At 36.5% G+C, this 24,734-nt stretch overlaps 1 protein-coding gene across 2 annotated transcripts in view; it reads left to right on the forward strand.

The window, feature by feature from the left end:
- Nucleotides 1–24,734, forward strand: part of LIN7A (lin-7 homolog A, crumbs cell polarity complex component) — a 122,554-nt gene that overhangs the window by 33,740 nt on the left and 64,080 nt on the right. For both annotated transcript variants that reach the window (XM_027595584.2, XM_027595585.2), the window contains exon 2: nucleotides 8,017–8,135. In XM_027595584.2, the coding sequence (XP_027451385.1) occupies nucleotides 8,017–8,135 (119 nt within the window). The remainder of the gene's footprint in view (nucleotides 1–8,016; nucleotides 8,136–24,734) is intronic.

A 24,734-nucleotide genomic window follows, 5' to 3' on the forward strand; every position in this document is an offset into this window, starting at 1 on the left:
AATATTTTCTTGTTTTGGGTTGTAAGGTCCAACCTTACCTTAAAGGAAATCTTTCCAAAATAGGTTATCTTACTATCAACAGGTAGTTGATGATTTGATCATTTTTCAATAATCAAAATATGTTATCAGGGGCACTTGGGTAGCTCAGTCGGTTAAACACTCAGCTTTTGGTTTTGGCTCAGGTCATGCTCTCGGATCTGTGGGATCGAGCCCCGGGTCGGGCTCTGTGCTCAGTGTGGCGTTTGATTCAGATTCTCTCTCCCTCTCCCTCACTCTCTCTCTCTCAAATAAATAAATAAATAAATAAAATCTTAAAAAAATATGTTATCAATACGAACACATTGATTATACCATAACACATTGAGGGGTTACCTCCTGGAACTTTGGACAGTGTTATGACTCTTTGCCCCAGCTTACAATGGTCCTTGATGCTATATTAAAAAAATTTTTTTGCCATACCTTTATTGTTTTATTTCTAATCCCTTTTCTGTGGCAGGATAGAGAAATAAATAAGAGCATGGCCACTGGGATCAAACACATATGGTTTTGGATCCTGGCCCTATCATTTACTAGTTGTATTGTTTTGAGCCAGGTAATTCATCTTTCTGAGCCTTAGTTATTTGTTATTTTTCTTTAACTACACAGTGGAACAGTAATAATTCTTTTATATATTGGTGAGGATTTTACAAAATGATATAAAAACAGCAAATAAGCACTGGATAGATGATGACCTCGCCTTGTTCTAGATCACATATTAAACTACCTATGAGTAGTAACCTGAAGAGTCTATCTGTGATCTGCTTCCTGCATCAGCCTCATCTGAGAGGACCATTACAAGAGCAGATTTCAAGGTTCAACCCTCAACATCTTTTTTTATTTCAATTTTTAATAATAAATGGTCATGTTGACTAAAATTTGAGAACCACTGCCTTCAGCCCTCAAGCAAGGATTTGTTGATCAGATTAGTTTAATCTCTGTTAATGACCTCGGAGAGCTGCTGGGAATGATTTTAAGAATAGGGATTCCTGAGTCACATCTCAATGTAGCCCAGATTCTACAGCCATATTGCTGAGATTCAAATCTTAACTCTACAACTTCCTGTTTCCCTGGGGAAGTAATTTTAACTCTATTGGTCACAGTTTCCTTTTCTGTAAAATGGGGGTAATAATAGTACCTACCTCATAGTGCTGTTAAGAGGAGTAAAATGTTTAAGTCAGTGCCATACTAAATACTAGACATAACAGCTATTACTACTATAAGTTAGCATTGCTATTTAAAATCCCTGGGATGTACGTTGAGATTCCATATCAGTGATTCTCAGTATGGCCACACATTGTAATCACTGGGGAGTCCTGAAGATCCTGATGGCAAGACCATACCCCAGCACAATGAAATCAGAAATATATGTAGGTAGGATCTAGGTATATGGTTTTATTTTTTTCCCCAGTGTTCCCAGGTGATGCCAGTGGGTAGCCAAGACTGAAAACCACTCCTCCCTGCCATTTAAAAGCTCTCCTGGTGATTCTGATGATCAGACAATACTACCTGAGAGAGGTATACTGGCAAATGGAATAGGGGTTAATCTTTATTGAGGGAGGAAAGATTAAGAGCTCAGCCTCTGACCAGGAAAGCCTGCAGAGCATAAAGCTATTATAAAAGTACTGAATGTTGAGGGCAAAAGCTGCTAAAAGAAAAGCTGTGAATGGAATTAAAATAAAAGGCACAGGGTTTGGAATCACTTAGATCTGGACTCCACACTCAGATCTCTTGTTTGTTAATGAGGTACTTAAATCTCTCTAGAAGCTTCCATTTTCTCATTGCAAAATGTGGGTATTTACTACCACATAAAGGTTGTTGTAAGGATAAAATGGGTTAAAAGTGTAAAGTTCTTAGCATACAATGCCCCCTACTTAATAGGCATTAAATATTTATTGTTATTGTTGCTTTTAGAAGTGAGGATTAATGAATGGCTAAAGTTAACAACACAGGAAACAACAGATGTTGGCGACGACTCAGAGAAGGGGGAACCCTCTTAAACTGTTAGTGGGAATGCAAACTGGTGCAGCCACTCTGGAAGACACTATGGGGGTTCCTCAAAAAGTTAAAAATAGCACCCTACAATTCAGCAATTGTACTACTGGGTAATTATCCAAAGGATACAAACATACTAATTCGAAGGGCTACATGCATCCCCATTTTTATAGCAGCATTATCTAAATAGCCACATTTATGGAAAGAGCCCAAATGTCCATCAGCTGATGAATGGATAAAGAAGATGTGGTATATATATGTACACACACACACACACACGAATATTACTCAGCCATAAAAAGGAAAAATCTTGCCATTTACAGCAGTGTGGTTGGATCTCGAGAGTATTATGCTAAGTGAAGTAAGTCAGTCAGAGAAAGACAAATACCATATGATTTCACTCATATGTGGAATTTAAGAAACAAAACAAATGAACATGGCGGGTGGGGGGCGGGGAAGAGAGGCCCCCGGACTCTCTTACCAAGAAATGGACTCTTAACAAACTGATGGTTACCGGAGGGGAAGTGGTGAAGGGTGGCAGGGATGGGTTAAATAGGTGATAGACATCAAGGAGGGCACTTGTGATGAGCACAGGGTATATGTAAGTGATAAATCACTAAATTCTATACCTGGAAGAAAAGATTATAATAACATTGTTTGGTGACAGATGTTAACTACACTTATTATGATGAGCACTGAGTAGTGTATAGAATTATTGAATTGGGATGTTGTATGCCTGAAACCAATATCACACTGTATATTAATTATATTTCAATAAAAATTATATTAGTAATATATATTAAAATAAAGAAGTGAGGATTAACAAAATCCAGGATATGAGAAAGAGCGAGGGGGAAGGGTAATACCCCAGCATTTCCTTAGAAAATGGGATAAATGCTACATAGAGGGATGAACCTGAGAGTTGGCAGGCCAGAGGAGGAGTCCGTTTCAGGAAAATATTCTGAGATCTTCTTGTTTTCATTGTTTGTCTGGCAGCCTTCCCAGTCCTTATCTAATATTCCTCATAGGCTGAGCTAAACTAGTAAATCCAAACTTCTATATTAGTAACCAAATTTGGTAGAATAGTTTCATGAAATAAGTGCAAGGAGGTTCTGAATAAGAACCTTTAGGGGACACATTAATAAGGTATGCACAGTATTGCAGTGGTTTTAAGAACAAGTGTTTTGCTGACTCGGAGGCTTCTTTCGCTCCCTTCCAGATTCTGGCCTTGCAGATTTCTGGTACTTTTACAGAGCTAAAGGGAATCAGAATTCCATTGAAAACTCCGGTCTCATATCCAGTTTATTACTCATCAACTCTTTGCAGCACTAGCCAAGTCTGGGCCGGTGGGACCTGATTTCTCCCACTTTTGGTCCTTAGACCTCTTTTGGCTTTTACCACCTGCTTGTATATCCCATGACCTCATCCTGCTCGATTCTCTTGGGTGGGTTCCAGCAAGATGGCTCAGGCTCCAGTGGGCTCTGCTTTCCAATTCTCTCCCTCTGATCAGATAGACATAGAGGGCAGGCAGGCCACCAAGTCCATTCTCTGTGCAACCAGGAAAGATTCCAGTCTCCCTTCTTGCAGGCACCCCCAGCAGCTACCATTGGTTCTATTGGGAACACTCCTCATTGGATAGAAGGGAAGCAAAGACTTAGTATTCTGACCCAAGTTAATGACATAACACTTCTCCATGAGTTTTCTTTCCTCTCACAATTACCTCTTAATAAGGATTGGAAAAGGCCTATGGTGTAATGTAATAGGGCTGGACCAGCTTTTAATGGGGTGTGACTGGTTTCCTTGATGGCTTTTTTTTGAATAATATTTCTTAGCCTTGGATGGTCATAGGAATCATCTGAAAGCTTATACAAACAAACAAACAAACAAAAATCCTGATGACTGGATCCCAGTCTTGAAGATTTTGATTTAATTAGTGTGGAGTAGCAGGCTGGTTTAAAAACTCTGCAGGTGATTCTAAAGACAGCCTTTATTGGGAACACTGTTTTAGAATGGGGTGCTACTTAACACTAATTACTTGCATTCATGAGCTTTTACCAGTCATTTGGGGACTCCTGGAAAAACCCTATTCAGTGTTACACAGGGTATTAAAGAGTAATGGAAATGTGAGGATTCCTGGAATGCTGGGACCGATAGGAACCTGAAATATCATTTTATTTACTTTCTCAACAAATGGGGTCTGTGAACCAGCAACTTCAGAATCACTTGAATTGTTTGTTTAAAAGACCTATTCCTGGGCCTTATTTTCACACCTTCTGAATTAACCTCTCTAAAGTGGGGGTGGAAGGTCAGGAACATATGTTTCAATAACTTCCCCCAGGTGATTGTTAAGCACATTCATGGTTTAGAGCCATTAATCTGTATCAGAGCTTTTCAACCCTGGCTGCACATTAGAATCACATAGGGGCTATAAAAATACCCATGCCAAGTAGACCAGTGGTTTTCAACCTTGGCTGCACTTTAACATCACCAGCAGGGTTTTTGAAAGCCCCATGCCCAGGCCCCACACTGTGCCAATCACATCAGAATCTCTGGGGTCGGGACCCAAGCATCTATGGTTTTTACAACTCTCTAAGTGATACCAGTCTACATCCAAGGTTGAGAACCAGTATTCTGAATATTCTGGTTTAATTTGGGGGGCAGGTGGGGGCAGGGGAGTCTCAGGCATTGATAGTTTCAAATGTATCCCAGATAATTGTAATGTGCAGCCAAGGTTGAGAATTCCTGAGTATTCAGTTTGGGGTCATTTTCAGCTTTTCTGAACTTCCCTCATGTGGTTACTCAGTGGCCTTTAGCCTACAGATGCAGGCTTGCCTCCTTCTCCCACACCAGGTCCACGCCAGTCTTGACCAAGTAGATCTAGTCTCTTCAGAAGTTATGTGTCTGTCTAGACACAAACCTCTAACCCCTGCTTTCCTGAGTTAGTTTCATTAATCTATTACACATTCAGTAAGTGTGTATTAAACTTCTCATATTTGTCAAGTACTCTGCATTGACCCATGGATATAATGGCAAATAAGATAGCATTCCTGACACCTGGGGAAGTTTATAGATTTGCAAGGGTAAAGGAGGGAGATATACATGCAAACAGAGGCATAGGAGAGAGTAGTAATTATTACAATGGATGAGTGAAAAGAGAACTATGGGAACTGAATCTGCCTTGGAGAATCAGGAAAGACATGTCTAAGGAGATGTTATTAAGCCAGGTCTTACCCCATGATTTAAGACATCTTCCATGATGTGATTTCTCTCTACTCTTGCCATGGTTTCAACTTGAGCCATACCAAACTCCTTTCAGTTCTCTGTCCCACACTCTCTTGACAAGACTTCAATCTGCATTGATTTGCCTGGAACATTCTTCCCCTTTTCCCCAACCTTCACCTCCTACCTAAGACTGCTTAGCTATTAATTCCATGAAGAGGCCCTTCCTGGCCTCCTGAATGATGATAAATGCCCTTGTTATACATCCATGCACCAACCTGTAGTGATTCTTTTATAGGACATGCCCACTTTCCTGCATGTCTGTGACCCCTCGAACCTATAAATGTCATGAAAGTGACAACAGCCAGCTGTGTCCTTTACCACTGTGTCCTGTGCATAGCATGGTGCTAAGGCATTACTGGATGAATGACTGGATGAATGACTTAATTGTGTTCCAGGAACAGGGGATGATGTGTGCAAAGCCATACAGGTTGGAATTCAGGGCCACGTCCTAGAATAACAAAAATTATGGATGTCCAAAATAAGAATGAGCAGGGAAGAGTTTTTAGAGATGAGTCAGAAGAGGTTGGTTGTTAAGGGCCTTGAGTGTAACCCCACATGGTCTGAACTTCACTTTGTAAGCAGTGGGAAGCCAGAGAAGGTGTTATGTGGGGGAGGTAATAATGAGGTTTATCATTCAGGATAGTCACTCTGGAAGCAAGGTGGAGGATGGAATGAGCAAGAAAAGGCTAATTTAGAGAACAGTTGGGAGATGTTCCAGTACTATGAGGGAAAAATAATAAAAGCTTTTCTGAAGTAATCAAGCAAAAGGGCTCCATTCAAAAGGCATATTTGAGATAGAATCTCTAGCCATCACTGAATAACTGCATGTGGGGGTGAATGTGAAAGATGATGCCATTGTCTAGCTTGGAGGACAGCTGGATGGGGGTGCTATTAATGGAATTATGGAATATGGAAAGAGAAGAGCTAGTTTCAAGAAAAAAAATATTTTTTTAAGACTTTATTTATTTATTTGACAGAGAGAGAGAGATAGCCAGAGCAGGAACACAAGCAGGGGGAGTAGGAGAGGGAGAAGCAGGCTTCTTGCTGAGTGGGGAGCTCAATGAGGGGCTCAATCTCAGGACCCTGGGATGACCTGAGCCGAAGGCAGATGCTTAACAACTGAGCCACCAGGTGCCCCCAGAAAAAAAATATTAATGAGCTCAGTTTTTAACATGTTGAGAGTTCCATATGCTTATGGACATCTAGGTAGAGTCTTCTGTACAGTTAGAAATGCATAAAATTCTTAGCTTGGTAACTTACTGACTGTGGATATGGCTGGTATTGTCCAATTGACTACATTAACTTCCAGTTTATGTACAAAAAAGACAAACTTTTCAAACTGTCATTGTTGTTTTGATTTCATGACTTTTGCTTCTTTGGGCCACAATTGGCAATCAGTTGGCAATACTTCAAGGGAGATTCTCCATTAAGGTCACTTACTGGTTATTTTCTTTGATTAGATACATACAGGTATGCCAACCGCCCCTAAATTCTGAGGAGGTAATGATTTTATTATAGGTAGCAATGCTGTTCTCTTCTTCTCATTTGTGAGTTCAGAAAGGAAGTGTGTCTTATTCTTTTTGTTAAACTTAGTGCCTGGTCTAATAGGAACACAAATTAGTGGATGGATGGATGGATGGATGGATGGATGAATTTATAATCTGATGACAGAAATATGGGGTGCTTTCTGGAGCTAATCACTTAGGAACTGAGAACCTTCTATCTTATACATAAATGCCTATGTGACTCTTCCCTGAGCTACCGACTACAACAACAGGTAGAAGAGATCACCTTAAGTATTTTTAAAATGGCCTTTCATCATATCATTTTTTCTTGGCAGTACAAAACCACCCTGGGAATTTTAAAGCTATAAAAGACAGTATTTCTTTTTCTTAAAGACAATATTTCTTGATACATTAACCTTTGATATTGTCAAATAAAGGAGGAACATTTAACTTAATTGTTACAGGAAATTCTTTTGCTTGGTACTGTCCTAGAAGCTGGTAGGTAGGTACACGATCAGATTCTTTAGGAAGATAACCCTATGGACCATATGAAGAGCCTGGAGGAGAAGAAATGACTCTATTTGAACAGAGGAGAGATGATGATGAGGGCTTAGAATAATAGAATAGCAGTTAAATGGATAGAGCCCATTAGTTAATTAATTAATTCGCGAAATATTTATTCACTGTATTATACCAGACTCTGGGGATGCAAAGGTAACCAAACTTAGATAAGTTCCTACCCTATGAGATTTTATCAATAAGTGGAAGAAAAAAGGCACTTGATCAAATCATGATACTAATAAATGTATAACTGCAGATGTGATAAATGTAGTATGTGAAAGGAAAAGTCAGACTGCACACAGCATCTCAGAGGTAAAATTGACAGGACTTATTTGGTTATTGAGGTATCAATAAAAGACATGTCTCCTACTCTTCTTTCCTGAAAGAATATTCAAACTGATTTTTGTGGCAGAAATAACATACTTGAAATGCCACCGAAGAAGGCATATCCAGTGACGAATTGTGTAGAACAAATTAAAATGACTTTTTACCAAAAGATTAGATCAATAAGCTATGAATTTTAAGTTGCGACTTTGCACCACTTATTTTTCATTGCACCATTCAACTGGAATGATAGTACTTTGCTGATGAGATACGGTTGACTCTAGATCTCTCTATTTTGATTTTATTTTTTCAGATGTTGCCAGAGCAATTGAATTATTGGAAAAACTACAGGAATCTGGAGAAGTACCAGTGCACAAGCTACAGTCCCTCAAAAAAGTGCTTCAGAGTGAGTTTTGTACTGCTATTCGAGAGGTATGAGACTAAAATTTTAATCCCTTATATTTAGCCATATGTCTTCTGAAGAGAAAAACGTGAATTTTCCACACAAACAGTTGAATAGTTAAGACTGGAGCTACATCTAAGCTTTCTGTTTTTAGCTCCTTGGACAGATGATAAAGTATGATTTAGTCTGCTAAATTCTTAAATTAGATCCAGTCAGGATTTATACATTCTTTTAAAACCAAATATTGACCTTATGGTACCAGTGAGGTCACTGCCTCAGCAGGTAACTATTACTTGCTTGTAGTCTAAGTTATTTAGTGGCCACATGAAGTCATATGGAAATTCAATTCAAAATAGTCACAATTCGTGAGGGTTGAGCTTTTCTTAAAAGAACACTCAACTGAATCTTAGATAAATCTGGAAGAGTAACCTCCTACAGACTAATGTTATAGTTATCCAAACATTGCTGTCTAGTGCAATAATGGAAAATCTCTGAACAGACTGATATGCCCTTCTAACAAATCTTTGTAATGCTTTCCTCACTAGTGGGTTCAAGAAGCCTAATGTAAAACAAGTGTGTAGAAATGACTGAATTTTGTATTGACTTGTGGTGGAATTGACTAGTCCACTAATGAATTTAATTGGTTACAATAGAGTTCATTTGAGATGTATATGCCATATCATTTTTTGAATAAAATAATATTAAGTAAGCCCATCATTTCTTCCCCATCAGGTACTAAGTAATAATTCATTACTGAGAACCTAGAGTCCATAAATCCAGCATATTTGCTCTGCTAGAAGTCCCCAATAATAAATTATCTACTGTCATTCTCTCCAAAGCTAGTTGAACCCAGTGACTACCTGGAGAGCTTGTTCTATAGTGGAAGACATACACTTGACAAGGAATACTTGTTATCAACGTCCCTTCCTCCTTGCAATTCTACCTGTAGCTAATGCACTTATTTTTACCTCAATAATGCTAATATATGAGTATGGGAAAGACCTAGGTGACTAAGATAGAGACATACAAAACCTCTTTCACTACAAATTTAAACTATAGCCTATCCAGTGTGGTTACAATTTAGATTTTGCTGAGATTTGACTTAGACTGGGCTTGTGCTAAATATTTATCAGGTGAAGTTGTTCCCTGTTTAATTTTTGTTTATAATGAACACAGCTTAAGTATATAACCATAATTGTGTCTCTAAGTTCAAAACTATGAATTTAACCAAAGGCTGAAAGGAAATTTCTCAAAGTGTATGAGTTCTCGGCCACCAGGGGCCCAGTGGGAAAGGAATAGATATGTGGAAACCCCGTGGGCCACTCTCAGTTAAATTCCTGTAGTCACTCTGTAGATCAAGGTTAGATCCCCTCTACACTCTTTTCTTCCTTCACAGAGTGTTACTCCTCTGAGATTTGATGGCTTATTTTTCATTTTTAGATATTCTATCATCTCTTTTACTTTCCACAGAACTAACTGAAGGATAGGACACCGCAAATATATAACTCTGCTCACTGGGAATATGGCATATGGTCAATGCAAAGTCTCTACTTTCATGGAATTTACATTCCAGTGAGAATATGATTAAATAAATATGCAATACAATGTCAGAGGGTGACAAAACTATGGAAATAAATAAAGGAGGGTTAGGGGTAGTAGGAGTAAAGCTCTATTAAGCTGGGGTGGTAAGAAAATAACCTAACTGAAGTAATGGAACATGTCACAATTATAAGTGGGGTATAGTTTTCCAGGCAGAAGAAACCACAGTTGCAAAAACCAAGAATGATCTTAGTCCGTGGAAGGAATATCCCAAAAGCCAGACTGTCTGCAGTAAAATAAGCAAGGTAGATTTCCCCGAGGCAGCCAGAGAGCAGATCACGTAAGGCCTCGCATGCCATGGTTGGCGCAGTGGATTTCATTCTAACCATGGGGGAAAGCCCTTGGAGAGTTTTGCCTTGACCTGATTAGATTAAAAAGCTCCTTCTGCCTGCTGTGAGAGAATACAAGTGTGTGGGCAAGAGAAGAAACAAGAGAGTGCAGGAACCAAGTAATGAGCAATCAAGTGAGAGACTAGATGACGGCAGCTTGCAGGGTCAACAGTGTAAGTCATGGGAAGTCCTCGGGTTCCATGTGTGCTTTTTGACAGTAAAGTCAACAGGAATTGTTCATGCTTTGGGTACATAGTGGAGAGAGACAAGTCTCTATTGCCTTTTAGGTTTCAGCTTGAACAATTGGATGAATGGTTACATAATGAGATAGGAATCTTTGCAAATGGACCAAATTTGGACTATCCAAGAGCTCTGTTGTAGACAAGAGTAAGTTGATGATGCATTTCAGACATCCAAGTAGAGTCTGAGTCTGGAGGTTGAGGGAGAAGTTGGGTCTGGAGATGTAAATGTGGTATGAATATCTGTTCAAATAAATGCACAGGCCTTTTTCTTTAAAGAGTTTGCTAAGGAAACAGAGAATAAAAGTAAAAAAGAAAATAAACATTAAGACATTGTATTGGCATTATAAATATCTCTTCCAAACCCTGTCTGTGGTAAAATGTTCTGTGTGTATCATTAGTGATCCATGTAAATCTATAACTGAACTATGGGCAGTCCAGCAATTTCAGAGGGAAACAAATGATATAATTTGTCTGCCTTACATTTTATAAATCTGGACTCATAAGATTAATTTTAGGTTCATAGTAATGTCCTTATAATAATTTTGTCCTTAAGGGCAATGCATGTTATACAGAAATTTGTTTTCATCACTTCATCTTGACTCACATTCCACACTAGTTTTATGATATTGTTCATATTTAAGTTTGGAATGTTCCTCATTATTCTCATTATGTCACTCTACATTAACTGGGAAGTAATGGTAAAAATAGCAATATGTATTCAGCAATTCTGAATCACAGAATAGTATTGTATCTCCATCTAGTAAAAAGTTCTTCAATACAAATGTAAAATATGAACCCATGTTGCCAGACAGATGAATCCACAAGCCAATAAAGAAAAGGGCAGCTGAGAAGTATGACGATGTACAACAACAAATCTCCGAAAATTCAAGTGTTTTGAGTCAAGGATCCTTTCCCTCCTGGTCTCTTGGGTCCTGACTATTATGATGGCATGAAATCTTTGAAGTTATGGTTTCTTATTCAAATTATGCTCAGAATCTCTGTGGTTAAATTATTTGATTTTTCAGGAATATTTGATAGTTAATACTTTCCAGTGTGAAAGTTATGAATTTGTCATGACAGGTAGAGAAAAGACAAAGGACTACAGGGGCATCATCCTAAGTTGAACTTACCAGAGCAAAAACAGGCACAGGTCATCGTCAACAAGACTGTAAAACCTAAATTATGCTCAAAAAAAATTAAGGACAATCAATTGCCAATATTTAAAATTGCCTTACACAAGTGTAACAATGGTTACTGTTGCAATCCCATGTTTTGGTTTACATTTGGATGCAACCACTGAATCAGCTCTTGGCCTATGGGCAGCACTTATATGGGAAGAATGGTTTCATGAAATTTTATTTTGTTTTTTGCTGAAAATGAATGATTAAAAGAGATTCGATGTTTTCTGTCCTTAACTATTCTTCTGCCATCTCTTATAAAGATGGACAAAATTGGGGGCGCCTGAGTGGCTCAGTTGGTTAAGCGACTGCCTTTGGCTCAGGTCATGATCCCAGAGTCCCGGGATCGAGTCCTGCATCGGGCTCCTGGCTCAGCGGGGAGCCTGCTTCTCCCTCTGACCTTCTCCCCTCTCATGCTGTTTCTCTCTCTCTCTCTCTCTTTCTCTCAAATAAATAAATAAAATCTTAAAAAAAAATGGACAAAATCATGTTGAGCTCAGGACTGAAGCAAGACCATTTATGTATATAACTAAAAAAGGCACTGATCTATTAATAAATAAGTTTCACTTGAATGCCAATCCACACACAGTTTTAGCCACAGAATACAGATAGTAGTTGGCAGTACTTACCTTGATGTTGTGTTTTATGCTGAAGGATCTTAAAAGGACCTGATTAATAATTAAATTGTACCTATTCTGGGCAAATAATTTTAAAGTACGTGGCAGATAAATGGACTGACACATGATGCTGCTCTCCCATAGTGAGAGGTACCAGCTGACAAGAGAAAGTTCACAGAACTTTTTGAATGAGAAATGAAATAAAAAAATTTTATGGTACTGATATTCCCAGTAAGGACCATTTCTGGAATTTTAAGTGGCTTCTTCAAATTTTAGTTCCTCACTCTATTATCTAGGTTGCATGACCTAAGTTTATAAATTAAAATATAAGGAAATATATGGGATTATAAAATGTTGACTTCTGATAAGAGAATTTCCCATGACAATTGAAGGGTGAACTTGAATTGAATTCAAATAGCTCGATTGCCAAGAGATGAACTTTTTCCTGACACTTCCTGTTCTTTGTGCCTCAGAGAAAGAAATCAATAGTATATGAGTGGTCATATTTTAAGAGGACATCCAATTTCTGCAACAAAGTTCAAAGAAATTCTTTCTGAAACTAAAATAATAAAAAAAAAAACAATGAATTTGTTTACCATCATCATCTTCCAAATTTTACAACATTCAGGCTTCCTGCTTTCCAGGGTGATGTGCTCATTGATCTCGTGTTTGATGTGCTGCTGAGAGCGGTCTGTGGCGAGGACTTGCTCCCACATTTATGACCATCATATGCATGTGTGAACCAAAAATGCAGAACCGAATGACAGTCACCAAAAACTGCCTTCCTTGGCCAATCACCAGACGCTGTGTGTTGGTATGCTCTCATGTAGTAGAACTGTAGATTAAGAAAATAATCCAACTCCCATATGGAATCATTCTGTGATAGTCAGTAGGATTGTTGGAAAACATTCCCGTTCTCCTCTCCTTCTTAGCACATGTTACAGTTGGATTTCCCCAAACTCCTTAAAGCAGGATGTGGTTATAACAACTGCTCTGGCGAGGAAAATGTGAGTGGAAATGATGTGTGCCACTGCCTTGGTGAAGCCTTTGAATTGTACGTGATATGCCGTGTTCCTTCCTCTTTGCCATGTGACTAGTGATGTTTTACCTGATAAATGATCAATCAGCCTGGGCTGCAGAGGGAGAAAATGAGAAATACAGACTTTAGCCAAGCTTTTACAAACATGTAGCCTGAGCAAGCAATATACTTTTGTTACTCTAAGCTTCCAGGATATTGGGGTTATGGTACCACAACATAATTCAAGCCATCCTTACTGATAATACACAACCATCAAGCCAAATTTAGCTTGGATAAAGGTTATAAGCAGTAGCAAGCAACCCTTTAACTGCTGTAAAACAAAATTAATTTCTGAAGTCTGTGTTGTTATTTTCAGTAAGCTATGGTAAATCTTTTTAAAGCTATATGAAATTGATAACCAATATAAGTACCCATGCCCATTGGGTGGCTCATAAATTTTAAAAATTGAGATACTTGGTTCGTAGATTTTGCTTCTAGGTTATTTTCCATTTGCTCCTATTCTCATTTTTTTTTCTCCCTGAGGATGGAGCTGGTTAACCCTCCAGCACCACCTCCCACCCCATCTAAGTCTTACACTGTTGCTTTATAAAGGGGTTTCTTTGTTTTATATACTTAAAGTTGTAAGCCACTTGGAAGAAATATTTAGAACGTATCAGTCTGCTATTCAATAGCTCTTAGTCTCCAGTGAGAGTCTTTCCCTGGAAAGAGCTATAGATTAGGAATTATCATCACAGTGCCTCCCACCGGTAATGTGTGAAATGTCACTGTGAGGCATCTGTCAGGTGGGGGTGGGGGGCAGCCACATCGTTAGAGCAGTGTTGTAGTCAAGTCAACCAATGTTTAAATCCCAACTTGGCTACTTATTTCAGACCTCTCTAATATTTTATTTGTCAATTTTAAATAACAGAATGATGCATCAGTTTTGAAAGTGATTCTGATAATTAGAGATCATATATGTAAAGTCACATAGCACAGAGTCTGGCATCCAATAATTATGTAATCAGAGGATGCTATTGTAATTAAAGAGTAGACTCCCAAATTATCACTAGGTAGAGTGTTTTGGTAAGTCAGGACATAGAAAATAGATGGGAAGAGAAGTGTTAGTTTCTATAGGCTAGATTTAAGAAAACCCGTAAGACTAATAGACATATTCATTGCCCCAATGTTAGTCATGAAACAAAATAAATTGAGCCATTGTACCCTAATGCCACAACCATATGGGACATACCATTATGACACACATGTTTTTTTTGTGCTGTTCTGTACATCTTAATCTACTGTGTGGATGAAAATGTGGACAGTAAATGTAATCAGCTTTATGAGAAAACTAATGGCGGATGGTATGACAGCATGCAGATTTATAATTACCTTAAGAAAACACATACATGGATCAATACTGACAAGATGAGGTGAAGTAAGGATACATAGGAGGAGAAAAGAGAGCGGGAGGAAAGGAGAGTGGACGGGAAGGAAGGTAGAAAGCAGAGAGGGAGAGGGAAAGAAGCAAACAAGAAAGGAAGAAAGAAAAAGACAGGAAGGAAGGAATGAAGAGCGGCAGGCTAATGTGGAATCATGGCTTAGCGTTGTGTATTGGAAAAATGGCAAGAACATGGAGTCATAGAGAGCACTGACAACGAATTCTGACAACCTGGACTCAAATCCTTGCTTAGCCACTTAATTAAATGATCTTGTGCTCATTACTTAACTTCTATGCTCTTGGTTTTGTGTATCCTTTTTTTTTAAACATAAAATAAGACAATAATAATTTTATGGGGCTTTTGGGAAGGTTAAATCAAATGAGATTAAAAAGGATAAAATACCTCGACTAACACAGTGCCTAGCTAAAAGAGGAAGTAGTTAAGAAATGATAGCTACTCTGGTGAAAAATTCAGTGGTTTTAGTGACAATACAATAAAATTTTACTGTGTTCTAATAGAAATATTAATTATAAATACAGAGAATAATGGTTCTGTAGTTATCAGTCATCCAAACAAATGAAGAATTTTTTTCTCAATAGGAAGATCACATTTTAAGAAAATGTTGACAATCTGGAGTGGTTTTAGAATAAACCAGTATAGTAAGGGATCTGAAAACCTTGCCATTTTACAAAAAGTTAAGGAGTTGGTGATAGTTAACCACAAAAGAAAAAAATAGTGGGTAATATATTTGTCATTTATTATTTGGTAAGATAAAGTGAAAGGGAAGTAACCAATGTGGACCACTGGGTGAAAAGCGGATTTCAGATAACTAGCAAGAACCAGCAATGAACTCACTTATAATGTAAGAAGCTTCCTATAACAATAGCAGAGGTCAGATGGTCATATTTCAGATCATTTTTGCACAAGAGTTTTTAACTTAATGTCACATATAAACTTCATGTTGTAGGTGAAGTAAAAGCAAATATATTTATATGTGTTAATAATGTATATTTATAGACTTACATATAAGTATATATAAATTATAGAATTTATATTTATATGCCTAATTTTTGTTCCCTTCCATTTATGTGCAAAAGTTTTATGGCAAAATATGTTTTTAATGTTTTACTTTAAACATGGATAGAATGGCATGGATTCATTATGTAAAATTATCAATCTGTTATATAATGGCATCTAGAATAGTATTACATTCATGGGAATTAGCAAAAATGTGTCTGACATATGTTTACACATATCTCTTTCTGTTCGTATTGAATTTAGCTCAAGTGACAGATGACAAAAGAAAGAAAGCTTGATGGCTCTTACATTTCCCTTGATTTTATTTGCACTGCCAAATGTGATAGGACACAAAAGCTAGATTGTTTCTTGTGTGATAAGTTTCCTGCCAAGAAGAGCATGAAGTCAATAAAGCTTATTTCTGAGCATCCTGAAAATACATCGCACATTAGAGAATTTTTATTTTCTTTACCAAAACTTGTATTTGTCCCAGCGTGTCTTGACATGTCTCCAAGCAAAAGGAATCATAAATAATTGGGGAAAGCTTGATCAAATCAGGTACTCTAGAAATGTTTGAGCTGGTGGGTTGCTCAGAACTACAAGAACAATAAAAATCTAAAAGAGTGCCTCTGTTCATTTGGTGTAACCTACTTCTGAACTCTGACATTTTGCTAATCTTTTGAAGCCAGTTATGGTGAAAATAGCAGTTGTACCATTCCTGCTTGGCATGCAGTTTATGAAAACTATGATTGTTTCAGTAAAGCTCTGATTTTTAGCTATCCTGTGAGTGCTGATGGTCCTACTGAAGTCCGTGTGTGTGTGTGTGTGTGTGTGTGTGTGTGTGTGCGTGTGTGTGTGTGTGTTACCCTGTGGATACTTTAAAGACCAATTTTTTCCAACGGTAAAAAGTTTCTTTGCTCTGCAAAACTCCTAATGGAAGAAAATTCTTCCTACTCAGTGTACATGTGGAATACATATGCAGTTTCACTTTTTATGGAGACTTACTACTTTTCAACATCAGCATGCATTAGTGTCAAAGACTGACGATTATCCTAAAAGATGCCTTGCCTTCTCCCTGTGAAAAGTGGCCCAATATTTTCAAAGCCATATCCTAGAACCTCTATATTTTTTAAGGTTTTATTTAGAAATAGTGCAAACTGTGTGCTTTTTACTGTCAAAACTTTTGTTTGTTTGTTTGTTTGTTTGTTTGTTTTTGGCTTTCCAGAGGGTGTTAATGCCCTTTGTTGAACTTGGGTCAGAAATTTCACTTTATTCATTTTTTTAAGTATCTGATTTATTTTTCCTTGTATCTTAGAACAGTTTGACAAGAGAGGTTCATTTGTGGCTAGACTTTCTTGTAGTAAAATCTAAAATGGCTGTAAGAAGGAAGCTAGTCATCAGATTCCAGATTCACTGTATGATTGCTGCTAGAAATGTCTGCCATTTTGGAAGGAGAAATTAGAGCTGAAAACTTGTGACCTTTCCAGAACTGAAGGAGGGATATCTGTGAGGGGAAAGGGAGTTGAAAATGAGAAAGCCTTGTCAGTTTAACCATGGGAAAGAACTATAGCAACTGGAAAGACTGCAAAACTCTTTTAAAGGTTACTTCTGCTTAGATGATTTAAATTGAAAAAAGATTTCAGACGTCTTTCTTTCCTGACAGAGGCTGCATTGTTGATGCCAACCTTTCTAAAAATAACTTTATTTGCCTTGAGGACACGGGATTTGGTAGGACCTAAATTCAACTTGAAGTGTCTTGAAGAAAGTTCAGGTGTCTTGACACAAGCCTGTTCTGCCATAAGAGAGTTTAATTCTGTTTGCTTTTGAAAGTGATGTGGGCTGCAACTTTGAGCCCTTGCTGGTATTAAAACAGATTCAAAATTGATTGAATACTAAAAATGACATAAATATTTCCATATAAAAGATTACCCCAAACTTTGACTTCTTCCAAATCAAACAGGCTTCTCATTGAAATATATTTTAAGCAGACACAGAATTTTCTTCTTTTATATGATTTGGTTAATTTGATTAATTCTTTTCCAGGAAGCAGCCATTAATTTTTACAAAAAAAAGAGTCACATAATCTTAATAAAATAACTCAGTGTCAAAAGCAAAAAATGGCATGAGCACTTATACATATGGCTGTATTTTTCTTGGGATAACACCATAACTTTATCAGATTCTCAAAAGGGCCCATGATATATCCTCCTACTCCACTTCCCAGAAAATGAAGACTACTCCCTAATAAAGGATTCTGGTATCAGTTGAGATGCACTACTTGACTAGTTGGTCTCCATCTCTAAAATCCTTCCAATTCTATGAATCTGTAATTACATAGCAAGTAACCTATGTTTTTCTTCACATAAATGACATGGAATTATATAAGGCTGAAGCATGTATGGATGGTAGGAATATTTGACTATGTGAGACTGTGTATTATTGGGGTAGGGAAGACAGATACCATGCAAATTTTTAAACTGATAAAAATAATGAGAAAAATAAATGTATTCATTGAGTTTTTCGAAGAATATAATTATGATTTTATCACAGGAAATTGCAAAAACAGAATGACTAACTCATGGGAAACAATTTTTAAACTAAGTTACATTTCTGCAGCTTTCTCAGGAAAACACATTTGTAACAATGTGAGGAGTGTTTATAACATCAACATTGTCACTTTCTGGTGGCAGGAATGGGGTCTGTATGGCAGGAACCATCATAGACTGTAATTGCACTAACGGTCATTGATCTTAAAGATATCTAAACAGACCCTCACAAATAGTCCATAATGACTCTGAAGACTGTTAGCATTCACTTGGGTAAATACTCAGCTCAGGCTTCCTATTTGCTGTAACAAATGATAAAATAAACTGTTCATATTTCTAGAAGCTTGTAATTATATGTACTTACATAGTAGTTCAAAATAATAGAGCCCTCAGAGAAGTTGTATTTTATATCAGTTAGATAAAGTGAACATCCTGTCTTCTCTTGAGATCATAGGACTGGAAATCAGAACTCTATTTTTGGCACCATGGATGACAATTTTTTTTTCAGTGAACAAGTCATTTAACCTTTTCTTGCTTCAGTATTGCCAATATATGTGTAGTATAGACAAGTCCATTTGTACAAGCCATCTAAAGTGAATGTTAAGTTACAAATTGTCATTTTTAAGCTGCTTGCTATTATCCCTTGGTGTGATTTGCACATTAGTATCACCTATAATTCAAATATATGCAAGTTTATCATTAACCTCCTCCCTCCCTTCCTTCTTTCCCTCCTTCCTTCCCTTTTTCTTTCATATAAGATTTAGGGCTGACTACTGACCACGACATCTTATATTCATCATTTCCTTGTTTTTTATATAGTCTGAGTGCTTGTATATTTTCCTCAAATATATTTATTTCATTTTTTTAAGATTTTATTTATTTATTTATTTGAGAGAGAGAGAGCAAGTGAGCATGAGCTGGTGGGGGGCGAGGCAGGGGGAAAGGCAGAAGCAGACTCCCCACTGAGCAGGGAGCCTCAAAGAGGAGGCTCAAAGAGGAGCTCCATCCTAGATCCCGAGAACATGACCTGAGCTGAAGGCAGATGCTCAACCAACTGAGCCACCCAGGCACCCCTCAAATATATTTATTTTAATTGTATTTGTTTAAAATGTTATAAAAAGGTATCATGCTGCTGAAATCTTTGGGGATGTCCTTTTTTCACTTAATATCATACTCCTAAGATTCAATCATACTTTATTGTGTTACTGTAGTTCACTTATTTTGACCGTTGTGTGATATTCCATTGTGTAAATATACTACCATTTATTAATTCACTCTCTCATTGATGAACATTTGAATTGTTTCCAGGTGCTGCTATTAACATATGTGCATTTCTTGTCACATGACCAAGACTTCTTTTGGGTTCATATCTAGATCTGGAGTTTCTGGATCATAAAGTGTAAAAAAATATTCAACTTGAAGAAATAATGCCAAACAATTTTTAAACTTGGTTGCTCTGGTTTGTAGCCCAACAAGCAATATAGAAGTTGTGTCATTCCCCATTATCTCCAACTTGGCATAGGAGACATTTAAACTTACACTAACTGACTATACTAAAATAGTATCTCGTTGCAGTCATCATTTGTATTTAATTGATCACTACATAGTTTAATACCTCTTCTTGTAATTATTGGCCATTATGTTTTTTTCTGTGAAAAATCTGTTCATGTATTTTTTGCTGATTTGTGTTTATTTTTTTAATATTTTTTATATATATTCTTTTTTTTTAAGTAGTCTCCTGCCCAGCATGGAGCCCAACAAGGGGCTTGAACTCACAACCCTGAGATCAAGACCTGAGCTGAGATCAAGGGTCGGATGCTTAACCAACTGAGCCACCCAGGCACCCTTTATATATTCTTATTATTAATTTTTTGCTGGTGATGTGTCTCCTACGTTATAACTTGTCTTCAAGATGTCTTTCATAAATAAAATTCTTAATTTTAAATATTCACATTAATTATCTTTTCAATAATCAAGATTTTGGGGGGTATCTTACTTAAGAAATATTTCCTACCCTGAAGTCTAAAAGATATTCATCTATATTTTCTACTAAAAGTAAAAATTTTATTTTTGAAATTTATATTCTTAATCCATCTAGAGTTGATTTTTTTTTTGTATGTAGTATGAGTTAGGGATCTGATTTTGTCTTTTATCTATAAGGGTAACTATTCACTGTTCTATTTATTGAATAACTCATAAATTTCTCTGTGATTTGCCATATTAATACACACCAGACTATACACATGTATCTGTTTCTGGGTTTCTGATTAATTGGTTAATTTACCTAACCTTTCATTAATGTCCTACTTATTTCTTTTGGGAGAGTCAAGGTAATGAGTATGGGGTGAGTGGCATAGTTTTAATCCTAGGTTTGTTTTATTAGGAGATTCATGAGTGCTTAGTGTGTGTGTGTGTGTGTGTGTGTGTGTGTGTGTGTGGAAATTGATGAAAACAAACCATTCATGCATCAATGAACAATGATGAGTGTGTGCCATAAACTAAAGATTATTATGATAATTCCAATTATCTTTTTTGCACTAGAGGTCCAATGGGGGAGAATAACACAGTTTAATGTTTTCATACAGAATAGTTTCATATTCATAACTTGTGGGTCTCTTTCAATTTCTTTCATCAAGGTTAATTAAGGTTTTAAGTAAAGTCATTTTTCTTATTCAGCTGAAGGCAGAGAATGTTTCAGTTATCACAGCAAAATTAGTGCTTACCACAGTATCTGCCACGTAGTGAGCATTTAATAAATATTTGTTGGATGCATAAGAAATTCATTAAGATGACCTTTTTATTAGTAGACAAACATATATTTGACTTTCATGGGTCTTGATTTTCAAATCGGACTCTGAGCTCATACAAATCTCAGGTAAAACCTGATAGCACCTCTAGTTCAGAATAAGATCTTACTTACATTAAAATGGCTTCCAACCTTGAAAGGTGATCAGTGATTATAACCAAAAAAAATTTTTTACATTTTAAAAATTGTTTCCAACTATGAAAACTGACCTGTAATTAAAATAAAAATTTCAAAATTTTTTATTTATTTGTATAAACTGCATTGGTAAGGATGTGCAAATATGTAACACATTGGTCTTCATGTGGTGAATGTATAACTACTGTATTGGACATAAAATCTAGTAATGTGTATAAGGTGAAAAAGGAACCTTAGAAAGCCCCTAGTCCTGTAGTTGTTAGACTTTGTCTTTCAAGCTAGTTAGTGCCTGAGTTAGTATCAGAGCAAAGTTTCCTGAATGCTAGTTCGGTTCTAATTCCCCTTGCTTTGGACAGTATTTCAGAACATTCTGAAATGTGGAAACAACGAAATATTATTTCACTACTTATCAGTAATGAGTCAAAATAATGGGAAAATTGCATCATGGTTCCCATTTCCATAATTCCTATTCATATCAGTGTTCCATGTGTACCAACAACATTCTTTTAAAATTTTTGCCTTCTAGTTCTTTCTTTGCTTCATTTAACACAAGACGACGCATTGTGGTTTAGTATTATATCCTCTCATATATTTGAAATCCAAATATCCTGGAGGCAACGTAAAAATTTTAGTTACTAATCATTGCGTAATTGGCATCATATCCCAGAAAGAATTACGATATTTCCAGAAAATTTCAGCCTCTCCTGGAATAATTTTAGTATTTTTAAGATCAAACTTTAGCAGATGTGTTTCAGAACCTATCACAAATATGCGTGTCTATTCAAATATGCCTTTAGTCCTTTTCTTAGTAACTTAGTTGTGGAGGCAGCAAAGCCATTTCCAACAGATAGCTATATTAGGGCGAATGCTTGCTCTCCTAGTTAGAGAAAAGAAATCTATTACAGGTAATCTTGTCTTCCAGACTACTTTGTTTTCCTCATGTCTACCTGTTGATTATATAAGAGATGCCAAATATACATTAAGCCTGATACTTGGAAACCTTTTGAACTGCATTTTCTCCGCATTGTTTCCCATGATCGGCAATGGGGCCAACAGAGACATATCCTCTTCTCCTCAGTCTTGCTTCTGGAAGGGTGGGGCCAGTGACCAGTGACACCAATGACAGGGAATTCATGGAGGTCTGAATAGCCAACCAGAAGCATCACCTTGATGACAGTGGACAGATGTGTATTTTCCATGTTAAATGCAATAGTGTCTCTCTTTATTTAAGGTGAAGAAAGAAGAGGGGACTTAGTCTTTCTGGAACATCCAGTAGAACAGATAACTTCTCTCTCACTGCTTTTGTAGACATCATTTCCTAAACAATTTTCAGGTCCTATCCACTTGGGGATATCAATCCAGGCATGTGGTCACAACAAGGATGACAGTGCCATACACATCTTTCTAAAGAATACTTGTGGAATATAAGCCCATATGGAGTCAGGTGGGCGAGGTTACTGGCAGCGTAGCAAAATTAAAGAATCCTATCTCCTGGAGTTTCTAATTGAAAGGATATTCTGTCAGATTTGTTTTATGACCACCTGCATAACTACCAGATATTTTTTACTCCTTATTTCAGAAAGTGAATTATAACTGGGTTCTATTAAAGTTTCTTTGAAAATCATTCCATTTCCTCACAGACGGGACAATAATTACTTCTGTGTCTAGGATAGAGACTAGACAACCACCACTATACATTGAGAGAATTGGGATTGCTAGACATTAGCTAAGTAAATTAGACTTTCCTCAACAAGGTAAAAAAAAAAATACGTCTTTTTTCCACACATGACAAAGATCTGTGTCAACTATATTTCAGTAAAAATTAAAATAGCCAAATCATAAGGTTGGAAGAAATTTGAGGTCTTAGAAAATTATAGAGACACCATAATTCTTCAATAGAACTTCTCAATAATAAATATTTTAAATGTCTGAAGATAGTCCCAGGAGAGGACAATAATTTATTAGTTACCATGGTTGAAGAGTTTGTAATTATATGATTCAAATCACATTGTTGATATTTCATGCAAAATACCTTGTCAAGCATAGGCAATTACTCAAACAATAGTTAAGAGGAAGAGATTCATTTAGAATGTTCACTTGCCTTAATTAATTTTGGCACATTACTACAGCCGAGGGAGGAATTTTTAAGATCTCCATGACTTACTGACAGAAAGTAATAGAGCCACTGAATCATACTCGATACTCATATTTTCATCTTAGAAAGGATAAACTTGGGTAATAAGGAGTCCATTTAAAATGTTGATTTAATCATCATGGTATTAAAATTGTTTTTAATGAAATTGCTTATTAGTATAATTATGACTTTATAATATCTGCATTGCCAAGTATAAAAACAGATTGAAATAGCCACACATTTGAAGATGTGACTATGTAAATGAATTTTCCCTAAGTTGAATTTCTATGTAATGAAAACTGTACCCTGGAAAATTGGACCCTGTTAAGCTATAGTTTAGTGTAAAAAAAACCCTCAGAGCATTTACTCTATCTTAGTTGAGTTAGTTATAATGATCTACTAGGATGAAAAAGAAATATTGCCTATTTCATATTTCATAAAATTGTATCTCATAAAATATTTCCATTTCCATAAAATATTTCCATTCTGTAGAAGAGAAAATATTTTTTTCATTGAATTCCCAGTGATAAAAAGATTTACATTTGTTAACTTATTGTAAGATTCCAGAAACTTTTTGACCATCAAATACTTATATTTAATTTTTTAAGATGTTTTACAATGGATACTTAATTAAACATGAGTTTACAAGCAAAATATTTACAACTTCATCTGTCAGGCTGTTTTGCTTATTCAATGTCAAATGTTCAGATGTTTACAAACATGGATTTTCTTTTAGGAAAGCAATATTTATAATTGTTAGGAAAACATATGCTTATTGAACTACATATTTCAGTGTATTTGGTATTGTACATATTGGCAGCTAAAAAAACAGTAAAAGGAGAGTTTTCCTCAATGGCTAATTTGAATATATAAAACTATTTAGTCGGCTTTAAAAGCAGATGCATTGTAATTAAGCTTGTTGACTTGCTTTGCTAATATAGAAATAATTTTTTAGAGATATTGTTCCAGACACTGCAATGCCATATACATAATTTTATTTTAATGTAGCAGGTTATTTAGGAAATAAATTCATTATGTGTTGTGTGCTCACTCTCAGGGACATTTCCTGTTTCCCACTCTTCTCCACTACCTGCCCTTTCTCTGAGCCTCTAAAAATCAAGTAACCACTGATACATTCTCTTTACCTCCTCTCATCCCACGCTTTTATCCTCGAATGTGTCTGGAAAAGGGAAAGAAGCTGAATGAGTTGGATGCCTCCCCTAGCCCCCGTCACTGTTTTCAGCTGACGATTTCTTAATTCTGACTGTGATTTTGGTTCTTTTAAAAATGTAGCAATTACTAGTTTTAGCGCCTCAGGGCTTAGATCATTTCTACGTGAATGCTTTTTCCATTTGTAGCACAATTTCCATTGACCTTTCCTAAGGTACACAAATAATTCCTTAGAATCCCTTTTTGCTGCTGAAAAGAATACAAACGCATTACATTTACAGTGTTCATGTACAATGGTAAATTAGGCCCCAGATCGGTGAATTTTTCCGTTTGTAGCTAGCACCCAGAGGAGCTCCTGGTGAAAGGAATGACTGCTATACATAGTCTGGCCAGCATCC

Source organism: Zalophus californianus, chromosome 9 (assembly GCF_009762305.2).
Source record: "Zalophus californianus isolate mZalCal1 chromosome 9, mZalCal1.pri.v2, whole genome shotgun sequence".
In the NCBI taxonomy this organism is placed as follows: Eukaryota; Metazoa; Chordata; class Mammalia; order Carnivora; family Otariidae; genus Zalophus; species Zalophus californianus.